This window comes from Astyanax mexicanus, chromosome 1, assembly GCF_023375975.1.
Source record: "Astyanax mexicanus isolate ESR-SI-001 chromosome 1, AstMex3_surface, whole genome shotgun sequence".
NCBI classification, from domain to species: Eukaryota; Metazoa; Chordata; class Actinopteri; order Characiformes; family Acestrorhamphidae; genus Astyanax; species Astyanax mexicanus.
Genome location: NC_064408.1, coordinates 124,753,293 through 124,765,900, shown reverse-complemented (window position 1 = coordinate 124,765,900; position 12,608 = coordinate 124,753,293). Strand labels below are relative to the sequence as shown.

At 37.7% G+C, this 12,608-nt stretch overlaps 2 protein-coding genes and 1 long non-coding RNA gene across 4 annotated transcripts in view; 1 reads left to right on the top strand and 2 right to left on the bottom strand.

The window, feature by feature from the left end:
- Nucleotides 1-12,608, bottom strand: part of LOC125780488 (NACHT, LRR and PYD domains-containing protein 12-like) — a 543,312-nt gene that overhangs the window by 117,908 nt on the left and 412,796 nt on the right. For both annotated transcript variants that reach the window (XM_049468296.1, XM_049468295.1), the window contains exon 11: nucleotides 5,435-5,599. In XM_049468296.1, coding sequence (XP_049324253.1) covers nucleotides 5,435-5,599 — 165 coding nt within the window. The remainder of the gene's footprint in view (nucleotides 1-5,434; nucleotides 5,600-12,608) is intronic.
- Nucleotides 1-12,608, bottom strand: part of nek11 (NIMA-related kinase 11) — a 144,096-nt gene that overhangs the window by 23,827 nt on the left and 107,661 nt on the right. The window lies entirely within an intron of this gene.
- LOC125784807 (uncharacterized) overlaps nucleotides 1-12,608 on the top strand; it is a 189,483-nt gene that overhangs the window by 151,325 nt on the left and 25,550 nt on the right. The gene's annotated exons all lie outside the window — the stretch shown is intronic.

The window sequence follows — 12,608 nt, the reverse complement described above, 5'->3', positions numbered from 1 at the left end:
GTCAAAAGTATCCACATTCATTACTCAAGTAGAAGTATAGATACTGGGGTTCAAACATACTTTTTTAGAAGTTGAAGTATCAACTCAAACCTTTATTAGTCTAAAAGTACTGCTTTTAAAACTACTTAAAGTATAAAAGTAAAAGTAATATAAAGGGAAAAAAACTTATAAACAGAAGCCTAGGCCGCACTATAGGGGCCTATAGTGCACTAAACCCCCAATGACTAGTTAAACTGAAAAAAAAGTCTTCAGAGGGATGTTATGAAAATCTTTTACAGACAGACTCACACAGACTGTATCATACCTGTCCTTACTACATGCTTTACCAACCAGCTGTAGACTGTAGCTTTGCACAATGAACTTACAAATATTGCATATAGCAATAATATACAGTGTATCCAGAAAGTATTCACAGCGCTTCACTTTTTCCACATTTTGTTACGTTACAGCCTTATTCCAAATTGTATTAAATTAATCTCTTTCCTCAAAAATCTACACAAAATACCCCATTATGACCATGTGAAAAAAGTTTTCTTAAGAGTTCTGACAATTTATTAAAAATAAAAGACTAAGAAATCATATTTACATAAGTATTCACAGCCTTCACCATGAAGGTCAAAATTGAGCTCAGGTGCATCCTGTTTCCACAGATCATGCTTAAGATGTTTCTACAGCTTAAATGGAGACCACCTGTGTTAAATCCAGTTGATTGGACATGATATGGAAAGGCACACCCCTGTCTATATAAGGTCTCACAGTAGACTGCATGTCAGAGCGCAAAAAACAAGCATGAAGTCAAAGGAATTGTCTGTAGACCTCAGGGACAAAATTAAAATTGAGCGATCGGGGGAGAAGGGCCTTGGTCAGGGAGGTGACCAAGAACCTGATGGTCACAATGTCAGAGCTCCAGCGTTGCGTGGAGAGAGGAGAACCTTGCAGAAGGACAACCATCTCTGCAGCAATCCACCAATCAGGCCTGTATGGCAGAGTGGCCAGGCGAAAGCCACTCCTTAGTAAAAGGCACAAGGCAGCCCATCTGGAATTTGCCAAAAGGCACCTGAAGGACTCTCAGACCATGAGAAACAAAATTCTTTGGTCTGATGAGACAAAGATTGAACTCTCTGAAGTGAATGCCAGGCATCATGTTTGGAGGAAACCAGGCACTGCGCATCACAAGGCCAATACCATCCCTACAGTCAAGCATGGTGGTGGCAGCATCATGCTATGGGGATGTTTTTCAGCAGCAGGAACTGGCAGACTAGTCAGGATAGAGGGAAAGATGAATGCAGCAGTGTTCAGAGACATCCTGGATGAAAACCTGCTCCAGAGTGCTCTTGACCTCAGAATGGGGCGACGGTTCATTTTTCAGCAGGACAACGATCCGAAGCACACAGACAAGATCTCAAAGGAGTGGCTTCAGGACCACTCTGTGAATGTCCTGGAGTGGCCCAGCCAGAGCCCAGACTTGAATCCGATTGAACATCTCTGGAGAGATCTGAACATGGCTGTGCACGGATGTCTCCCATCCAACCTGATGGAGCTTCAGAGGTACTGCAAAGAACAATGGGCAAAACTGCCTAAAGAGAGGTGTGCCTAGCTTGTGGCATCATATTCAAAAAGACGTGAGGCTGTAGTTGCTGCCAACGGTGGTTCTACAAAGTATTAAGCAAAGGCTGTGAATACTTATGTAAATATGATTTCTTTGTTTTTAAATTTTAATACATTTTCAAAACTCTCAAGAAAACTTTTTTCACATGGTCATAATTGGGTATTTTGTGTAGAATTTTGAAAGATATTAATTTAATACAATTTGGAATAAGGCTGTAACGTAATAAAATGTGGAAAAAGTGAAGCGCTGTGAATACTTTCCGGATGCACTGTAAAGTACCAGTCAAAAATTTGAATTCATTTAACTCTCTTTTTGTCTATATTTGTTGCAGATAATATTTAAGCTATCAAATCTATGGCATATGAATTTACAGAGTTCTGCAGTAAACAAAGCAGAAAAATAGGACTCTCTGCTCAGTAACAGTGTCGGGTTACCCCTCCCCGCACCTGATTGGTCGACAGAGCTGATTCACATGTCTTTCTTCATAGATTATGCATGTGCATTAGTAAGCTGTAAACCCAGCCAAACCTTTAAATAAGACGTTACAATCGTTATTATAATTTTTTAAGCCTCAAATTTCTTAAACATAAATGAGGATTTGGCAAATGGATTGATGGATTTACTCAGTTGGAGCGATTTTGAAGCAGCAGGGAGAGGTAAGCACTGGTGGGGGCTGGGTGTGTGTGAGTGTTGACCTCTAGAAACCCTGGGGGATTAATTACACAAGCTGCTGTAAAACTGTATAAAACAGCCTAACACTTTTTTGGATCTAATTCAGGAACCGTACAGTGAAATGGTTTGCAGTTCCGTATTACATGTCCACATTGGATCAAATATGGACGTACGAAAAACGCAAATATGCAAATTATAAATAATATTTTTAATAGAAAAAGGCATATTTCGTAAATGTGTATTTTAGAAAAGGAAATAGGCAAGACAACTGAAAGGCAGAGATTCTAAGACTTAATATACTGCATATTAATTGTCTATATTGGGCCTATAATTATTCATAAACACACACAGATATTAATTATGACATTTTATGACATGTGCGGGCCAGGGCGCCTTAAGACAATAAAGTAGAAGCTTTTTGCTTATGATGCCAGTGTTGCCTACTCTCTTAGCCAGCTTGGAACCTAGAATGGTTCTTTAAGGATGACCCAAACTCACGCGTAGCTAAAGGTGGGTAATCCAGGTCCAGAAATTAAAAATCCATCCCAGGGATTAGGTTCAATTAGCACCAGAGCCAGCCAGGCAATTGGAGTGAAATCCTGGGATTAGCTTTTGCTTGCAAGATTTCAACCCTGAATCATAGCCTAGACCTAGCAAGCAAACCTTGGCATTTATAGGCAAGTACCAAGCCACAGCAAACATTTCAAATTCTTTAGTGCATCACTAGGTTACTACAATATCTTGTCCATTACTGACTGAAGAAAACATTCAGTTTACTTTTCCGAAAGGGTTGTTTTTACATCCAACCATTCCAAAGCCACTCGCTGCAGCTGGCAACACATAATTGGGGTCTTCCTTGCTACAAACTTTCTCATGGGTCTCAGTTCAGAGCGTGACATCTCGCTCCTTTCCTGTCGAGCACCTTCCATAAAGCTACATGCATCTGTTTTGTTCTTGCTGGAGTTTGACGTGACGGACAGGTAGGATAGATCAAATACAATCCAAAAGAGGGTCTGAATGGTATATGTTTATACTTGTTATTCAACCACAAGCTTTCCTAATGATGCAATTTATCTGTTTGTTTTTTTTATGTTGCCAGAATGAAATATGAGTAATGAGCCTATTTTTAAAAATGTAAGGAGTAGAAAATACCGATAAATGCGTAAAAAAGGAAGGAGTAGAAGTAAAGTCATCTAAATAAAAAATGAATCCACTTAAGTATACATACCCAAAATTTCTACTTAAATAAGGTAACAAATATTTCTATTTTGTTACTTGACACCTATGCCAAGGACAGAGCAGAACACTCTACTTGACAAGGCAGAGATTCTTTTGGGTTGACATGGAACAAGACATAAAGAAATATGTCAAGCACTGTAAGGGCTGTGTAGTGAGTAAGACCCCAGAGCCCGAAGGCAATGCTCCACTCAATAGTGTGAGAACTTCACGACCAATAGAACTGGTCTGTATAGATTTTTGGAGTGCAAAAGACTCTTGTGGTAAGAGTGTGAACGTCTTGGTGGTTACAGACCATTTTACTAAAATGTCTCATTCTTTTGTCTGCAATGACCGGTCAGCCAGACAAGTAGCTTGCAACTATGGCACAGATTCTTCTGTGTGTATATATTCCTGGAGCACATTCACTCAGACTAAGGTTCAAATTTCTAGACCCACCTGATTCAAGAGTTACTGCAGATTCTTGGGGTAAAAAAGGCAAGAACTACAAGCTATCATCCCCTGGGTTATGGCAATGTTGAGCAATTCAATTGCATGCTGGGCAACATGATTAGAGCTAGTGCTGGACGATATGGCCAAAATTTATATCACAATATATTCCTTAATTTCGGTTGATGTGATATCATTTTGATATCGATATAAATACTTTGAAGCCCTCCGAAAAACTGCTAAACATCCCTGCAATGGAAATCTGTACCTACAACTGTCTGAAAATTGTATTTAGTTCTTTGAAGCCTCCTCTCACAAAAACTATATAATACTTTAAATATACAGTACTGTGCAAATGTTTTAGGCACTTGTGGGAATTTCAGTAAAGAAAAAGTGTCTTATGTGGGAGGTTAGGAGACCTATTGTGTTCAGCTCGAACTGACGTCAGTACAAATGGTCTGTCTGTAAAAGATTCTGTAAAAAATACATATCGATATAGCACAAAAATAATGTCAACGTTATTGAAACATTTCTTATTGCGATAATTACCGATATAATTTTTTTTGTCCAGGCTTAATTACAGCCTTAAACTCGAGGGAAAAGCAAAATTGGCTCCAAATGCTGCAGACTCTAACATTTACACTTAATTGCACAGCTCATGAGTCCACAGATTCAGAAGAGTCTATGGAAGGAATTTTGTGCCAAAAAATTTAAACTGCAATCAAAATGTAAAAAATAAAAAGGACAAATTGTATGTTGCAAATTCAAAAGAGAAAAATATATATTTTTAAATATACTTAGTTACTTTATTATTCTTTGCAGTTATTAGAAAGCTATTTCAGTTTGAATTTAGACAGTCTTTGTTTTTATTTTTGTGTCTTTGTGAATTTTCTAAGCTCCAGTTTTTGCTTCTGAGTTCGACACAGTTTTCACAGTGTTTTAAGCATTCTTACATTTTAATGTTTATATGTTTATAAAAATTTATTTTAGACAGACATTCTCAGACCTAGTCTCTTGTTAAGTTTTTTTTTAGTAGGCCCATTTATGTGTTTGAGTTCTATCAGTCCTGCTCATCAGATGATTTCATGACGGCTCCAGATTGTTGTGACCAAGCCATATTGGTAAATGCCTCCACACAGATTTGTGTACAAACACTTTTCACTAGTGCAGGGTAGTTAAGTTAATTCACTTGGCTATTTGGATTACTATTTTAATAAATACAATTTTCGAGATGTTTACACATATAAAATGCCATTTATCAAATTTGTCAGATTTGGCAAATTTGTCAGATTTTCATATTTTCCATTTTTCCTTAACTGAAAAATATGGAGGTTGTTTTTACACCATGTTCAATATCAGAACTACATGTAAGATTGAGGGGAGCTGCTTGCTAACTTTCAACAGGTTGTGCACAACCAGACCAATAACACATAATCCTCCACTTTTACCAACACCCACAAACACACACATCAGAACAGTTGTTCATACCTGACCGTGTAGCCTGGATCTTCTAGTCTAGCAGAGAACAGCTGTTGTCCTGATTCTCCTGGGTGGTTGAAGGTCAGGTCCAGTTCCTTCAGGTGGGAGGGATTTGAACTTAGAGCTGCAGCCAAAGAAGAACAGCCTTTCTCTGAGACCATACAACCAGATAATCTGCACAGAAAGAGGGAAATCAGAGAGGCAAGTTGAGAGAAAGGAAAATTATATTACATTGCATTTAAAATTCAGACAGCAGAAAGTAAGTTTAAATAACTATATATTTAGGTTTATGTTTATCATTTGATACTACAGCAAACTGTAAATTCTATAAGCACATTAAATGCTCGTTAGATTACACATTCAGAGAAAAATGTATTAAAAGCTTCAGCAATACCACCACTCACACATTATTATGACTGTGTTACGAAAGTCTACATGTTCCAGTGACCACTGATGAAAGCTAATAATTGCACTGTGGTGGTCCTCTGGGTATTGACCATTGAGGAAGTGGGTGAAAGAAGAATGATAAAGTATAGACAGAAACAAAGCAGGTGCTAAAATCTGTTATTATAGACCTATAAGATGCTGCTATATGCTTAGTACTGATTTTAAAAGATAAAAATGCACCTAGAAAGGAGTTGGTCGCGGCGTTGTTCTTGTCTGGTGTATAGAGTTTAAGAGTTTGTATACGGTGGGAAATTTAAATGAAAATAATTAAAGAATTCAACAAAGTCCAACAATATCAGTAGTACTGCTTTATAAAAGTGTGACATTAAACTGGTTCAAACATATTTATCCTTTAGTAATGAATTGAGAGAGGTACTAACCTGAGAATCTGCAGTTCACAATGTGAACTCTTCAGTCCAGCAGAGAGCGGCTCCACTCCTGAATCCTGAAGGTTGTTGTTACTGAGGTCCAGCTCTTTCAGGCAGGAACTTTCCAGGCTTACAACTGATGCCAGATTTTCACATGCCTTTACCCCAAGATTACACATAGCTAGCCTGGAGAGTGAGGGTAAACAAAGATTACAGTAAAGTCAAAGTGGACTTTACTGTGGTGTTCCATGAAGTGGACTTTAAGGAAGTTAGGTTGGAAGTCTTTAACCCACTTCCACAGCTAGAACTAGAGAGAATGATCTCCTCTTCAAACATCACAACCTGCACACTTGATGCAGTTCCCACAAAATTACTAAAACAGGTACTACCAGATATAATTAAACCTCTGTTAATGATAGTAAACTCATCGCTCACCCTGGGGTGTGTACCCAAAGCCTTTAAAACAGCTGTAATTAAACCTCTGATCAAGAAACCAAATCTTGATCCTAGTGTACTGTCTAACTATAGACCTATTTCAAACTTACCATTTATTTCTAAGATTTTAAGAAAAGCTGTGGCCAAACAACTTTGCTCTTACCTGCAAAGAAACCAGATCTATGAAAAATTTCAATCTGGATTTAGGCCTTATCATAGCACCGAGACAGCTTTAGTTAGAACGAGTTGTCCCCCTGTCACAGGGGGACGTAGGGCCCTCGCACAACAGCGCAAATCGTTCCGGGCCAAACCGAGAAACCGGTGAAAGTAATTTTGTGATATTATTGTGTGTGGTAATGAGTTTTTTATACAGTTAAACATATCAAATATTCATTTAAAGTATAGGTGGCGCTATAGAGCTCTAAAAACACGTATATATTTGACATTTTCAATCTACATCAAAGAACAGCCTCAGTTAAGCAGGCCTATCAAATTTTGTGAGCTTTTCTCAGTTATAACCTCCTCAAAACACCTAGCATTCCCTAGGTGTCAACTTCCTGTTTTGATGTGGAATCTCAAAAAATTCAACCGTCCACCATTTCGTCCTCGTTTGAGATATCGACTATTCCTTCACAATTTATCATCACATATGTTCAATGTTTATTTTTACCAAATACCAAGAGAATTCAACGAATTTCCTAGGAGTAGTTTGACAACATATGCAAAAAATGTGTGTAAAATGCAGATATTTCAAAATGGCTGACTTCCTGTTGGGTGGAGTCAGTCCTACCACTACTGAAAATGTGTCTAATGATGTTTCTTGTGTTTTTCCTAAGTTTCATGAATTTTCAATCATCTGTGTTCTGACCGTGTCATGGTTTCACTTTGGTTTAGTGTTGCGTCTCTAGTGAATCAATTGCTTGCCATTACGTCACCATTTTACCGATCAACTAATCCTTTGGCAATTTTCATCAAACATGTCTGATGTTCATTCACAGCTAATTTAGAGGTAATCTGACAAAGACTTTAGGAGCAGTTTAAAAGAGTTCGTAAAAAATGTGTAAAAATATTACGAATTCCAATATGGCCGACTTCCTGTTGGGCGGAGCTAATACAAGCCAATTGCAAATATGTGCAGAGTCACAGTATCTACATTCCTACCAAAATTTGAGAAGATTAGACAAGTTTTGACTCATCCACAGCTGATTTATTAAACGAAGGAATTAGGGGGCGCTGTAGAGTCCGCTAGCCACATATGAAAAAAATTATCACAATATTTGTAAAGTGTCTTTAGGTCTTTTGGAATCTGACAATTTTCAAGAGTTTTTGAGCATTTCTGTAATGTCAATTATTAATTGCATCCTAGGTGGCACTATAGAGCCAATGAAATACGTATACATGAAATTTAAAATTTTAGATCAAAGGACCGCTTAAGTGAAGCAGGCCTGTAAATTTTCTTGAGTTTTAATCCTTTGTAACCTCCTGAAACACCTACCAACACCACAATGTAATCACTTCCTGTTTTAATGGGGCATCTCAAGCAATTCAACTGTCCGCCATTTCGTCCACGTTTAAGATATCGACTATTCCTTCACAATTTATCATCAGGTATGTTAGTAGTTTATTACTGACAAATGTCAAGAGTATTCAACAAATTCACTAGGAGGAGTTTGACAAAGTATGCAAAAAATGTGTGTAAAATGCATGTTTTTCAAAATAGCCGACTTCCTGTTGGGCGGAGTCAGTCCTACCAATAATAAAAACATGTCTTATGATGTCTCTTGTGTTTTTGCCAAGTTTCATGAATTTTCAATCATCTGTGTTCTTACCGTGTCATGGTTTCACTTTGGTTTAGTGTTGCGCCTCTAGTAAATCAATTGTCCGCCATTACGTCACCGTTTAAGCAATCAACTATTCCTTTGGCAGTTTTCATCAATTGTGTCTGATGTTCATCCACAGCTAATGTAGAGGTAATCGGACAAAGACTTTAGGAGCAGTTTAAATGAGTTGGTGAAAAATTTGTAAAAATTTCGCAAATTTCAAAATGGCCGACTTCCTGTTGGGCGGAGCTAAAACAATCTAATTTTAAATATGTGCAGGGTCATAGTATCTACATTCCTACCAAAATTTGAGAAGATTAGACAAATTTTGACATATCCACAACTAATTTATTAACCATACAAATTAGGGGGCGCTGTAGAGTCTGCTAGCTACACATGAAAAAATTATCACAATATTTGTAAAGTGTTTTTAGGTCTAATGGAATCTGACAATTTTCAAGAGTTTTTGAGCATTCCCGTAATGTTAAATATGCATTGAAGCCTAGGTGGCGCTATAGAGCCAATGAAATATGTATATATGAAATTTCAATTTTTGATCCAAGTACCACTTAAGTCAAGCAGGCCTGTAAAGTTTCGAGAGTTTTCAACCTTTTAAACCTCCTCAAACACCTACCAACACCAGAATGTATTCACTTCCTGTTTTAATGGGGTATCTCCAGCAATTCAACTGTCCGCCATTTCGTCCCTGTTTAAGATATCGACTATTCCTTCGCAATTTATCATCAGGTGTGTTAGTAGTTTATTACTCACAAATATCAAGAGTATTCAACAAATTCCCTAGGAGGAGTTTGACAAAGTATGCAAAAAATGTGTGTAAAATGCACTTTTTTCAAAATGGCCCACTTCCTGTTGGGCGGAGTCAGTCTTGCCAATACTAAAAACGTGTCTTATGATGTCTATTATGTTTCTGTAAAGTTTCATGAATTTTCAATCATCTGTGTTATGATTGTGTCATGGTTTCACTTTGGTCTAGTGTTGCGTCTCCATTAAATTAATTGCCTGCCATTACGCCATCGTTTCAGCTATCGACTATTCCTTCGCAATTTATCACCATGTATGTCTGGAGCCTATCCACACCCAATTTAGAGATAATCTGACAAAGACTCTAGGAGGAGTTCGAATGAGTTCGTCAAAAATGTGTAAAAATTCCACAAATTTCAAAATGGCCGACTTCCTGTTGGGCGGAGCTAATACCAGCCAATGGGTAATATGTGCGGGATGATACTTTCTATGTTGTTGCCAAAAATCGAGAATATTGGAGAAATTTTGAGACAGCTACAGCTAATTTAATGGAATAAACAATATAGGGGGCGCTGTAGAGTCCTCTAGCTACACATGAGAAAAACGACAAAATGTTTCTAAATCATTTCAAGGACTTATTGAATCTGCCAATCATCAAGAGGCTGAGAGCTTTTTATAAATGTCATATAAAATAGGTGGCGCTAGAGAGCTGATGAAACACGAATTTACGAAATTCCAACTTAAGGTCAAAGTTTGGCCTAAGCCAAATAGCTCTGTAAAATTTTAGGAGTTTTCAAACATCTTAACCCCTCCGAAACTTAGCGGGAAACTTTTTATTTTGCAACTTCCTGTCAAAATGGCCGACTTCCTGTTGGGCGGAGTCAAATAAAACCAAGTGATCCTTGTTCTTTATGAGGAGGTCAATGAGCGTACCAAAGTTGGTGTACATTGGACAAACTTCATCCCAGCCACTGCCGACGTTTGGGGGCGCTATAGAGCTCCTGAACCACGCCAAAATCCAGCCTCTATGGAACTTTAAAATTTTCGCCGAGTTTGAGGCCTAGGCCAATTTGTATGAGTTTTCGAGTATCGGAAATGCCTCAAAAATGGGCGAAAGTGTCCGGAATAATAATAATAACGAGTTGTCCCCCTGTCACAGGGGGACGTAGGGCCCTCGCACAACAGCGCAAATCGTACCGTGCCAATTTTCAAGAGTTTTCTATCCAAATAAACATGTGAAATATCCATTTAAAATACAGGTGGCGCTATAGCGCTGTTAAAATACATGTATTTGAAATTCTAATTCTACATCAAAGAACAGCCTTAGATAAGCAGGCTGGTCAAATTTTGTGAGTTTTTCTCCGTTATAACCTCCTCAAAACACCTGGCATTACCTAGGTTTTGATCTCCTGTTTTGATGTGGCATCTCAAAAATTCAACCATCTGCCATTTCGTCCTCGTTTGAGATATCGACTATTCCTTCACAATTTATCATCAGATATGTTCAATGTTTATTTTTACCAAATACCAAGAGAATTCATCAAATTTGCTAGGAGTAGTTTGACAATGTACACAAAAAATGTGTGTAAAATGCAGATATTTCAAAATGGCCGACTTCCTGTTGGGCGGAGTCAGTCCTACCAATGCTGAAAATGTGTGTAATGATGTCTTTTGTGTTTTTGCCAAGTTTCATGAATTTTCAATAATCTGTTTTCTGACCGTGTCATGGTTTCACTTTGGTTTAGTGTTGCGTCTCTAGTGACTCAATTGCTCGCCATTGGGTCACCGTTTTACCGATCAACTAATCCTTTGGCAATTATCATCAAATATGTCTGTTGTTCATTTACAGCGAAATAAGAGGTAATCTGACAAAGACTTTAGGAGCAGTTTAAATTAGTTTGTGAAAAATTTGTAAAAATATTACAAATTCCAATATGGCCGACTTCCTGTTGGGCGGAGCTAATACAAGCCAATTGCAAATATGTGCAGGGTCATACTATCTACGATCCTACCAAAATTTGAGAAGATTAGACAAATTTTGACACATCCACAGCTAATTTATTAAACAAACGAATTAGGGGGCGCTGTAGAGTCTGCTAGCTATACATGAAAAAATTGTCAAAATATTTGTAAAGTGTTTTTAGGTCTTATGCAATCTGTCAATTTTCAAGAGGTTTTGAGCATTCCCGTAATGTCAAATATGCATTGAAACCTAGGTGGCGCTATAGAGCCAATGAAATACGTATACAAGAAATTTTAATTTCAGATGAAAGTACTGCTTAATTCAAGCAGGCCTGTAAATTTTCGAGAGTTTTCAACCTTTTTAACCTCCTCAAACACCTACCAACACCAGAATGTATTTACTTCCTATTTTAATGGGGTATCTCCAGCAATTCAACTGTCCGCCATTTCGTCCTCGTTTAAGATATCGACTATTCCTTCGCAATTTATCATCACGGATGGTAGTAGTTTATTGCTGACAAATATCAAGAGTATTCAACAAATTCCCTAGGAGGAGTTCGACAAAGTATGCAAAAAATGTGTGTAAAATGCACGTTTTTCAAAATGGCCGACTTCCTGTTGGGCGGAATCAATCATATCAACACTGAAAATGTGTGTAATGATGTATTTTATGTTTTTGCCAAGTTTTATGAATTTCCAAGCAGCTGTATTCTGACCATGCTAATGTTTCTATTTGGTTTAGTGTTGTGTCTACATTAAATCAATTGCCCGCCATTACGTCATCGTTTCAGCTATCGACTATTCCTTCGCAATTTAGCACCACGTATGTCTGGAGACTATCCACAGACCATTTAGTTGTAATCTGACAAAGACTCTAGGAGGAGTTCGAATGAGTATGTGAAAAATGTTTAAAAATTTAACATTTTTCAAAATGGCCGACTTCCTGTTGGGCGGAGATAATACATGCCATTGGGTATTATGTGTGGCATCGTAATATCTATGTTTCTACCAAAAATTTTGAACATTGGGGAAAATTTGAGACAGCTATCGCTAATTTATTAGCCTAAACCAAATAGGGGGCGCTGTAGAGTCATTTAGCACCACATTAGAAAAATGATTACATTTCTCAAAATCATTTAAAGGCATTATTGGGTCTGCTAATTTAGAAGAGGCTAAGAGCTTTCTATAAATGTCATATAAAATAGGTGGCGCTAGAGAGCTGATAAATTATGAATATGAAAAATTCCAATTTTACATCAAAGTACAGCCTATGCCCAATAGGCCTGTGAAATTTTATGAGTTTTCGAACATCGTAACCCACCCAAAACACCACGGGAAACTTTTTATTTTGCGACTTCCTGCCAAAATGGCCGACTTCCTGTTAGGCGG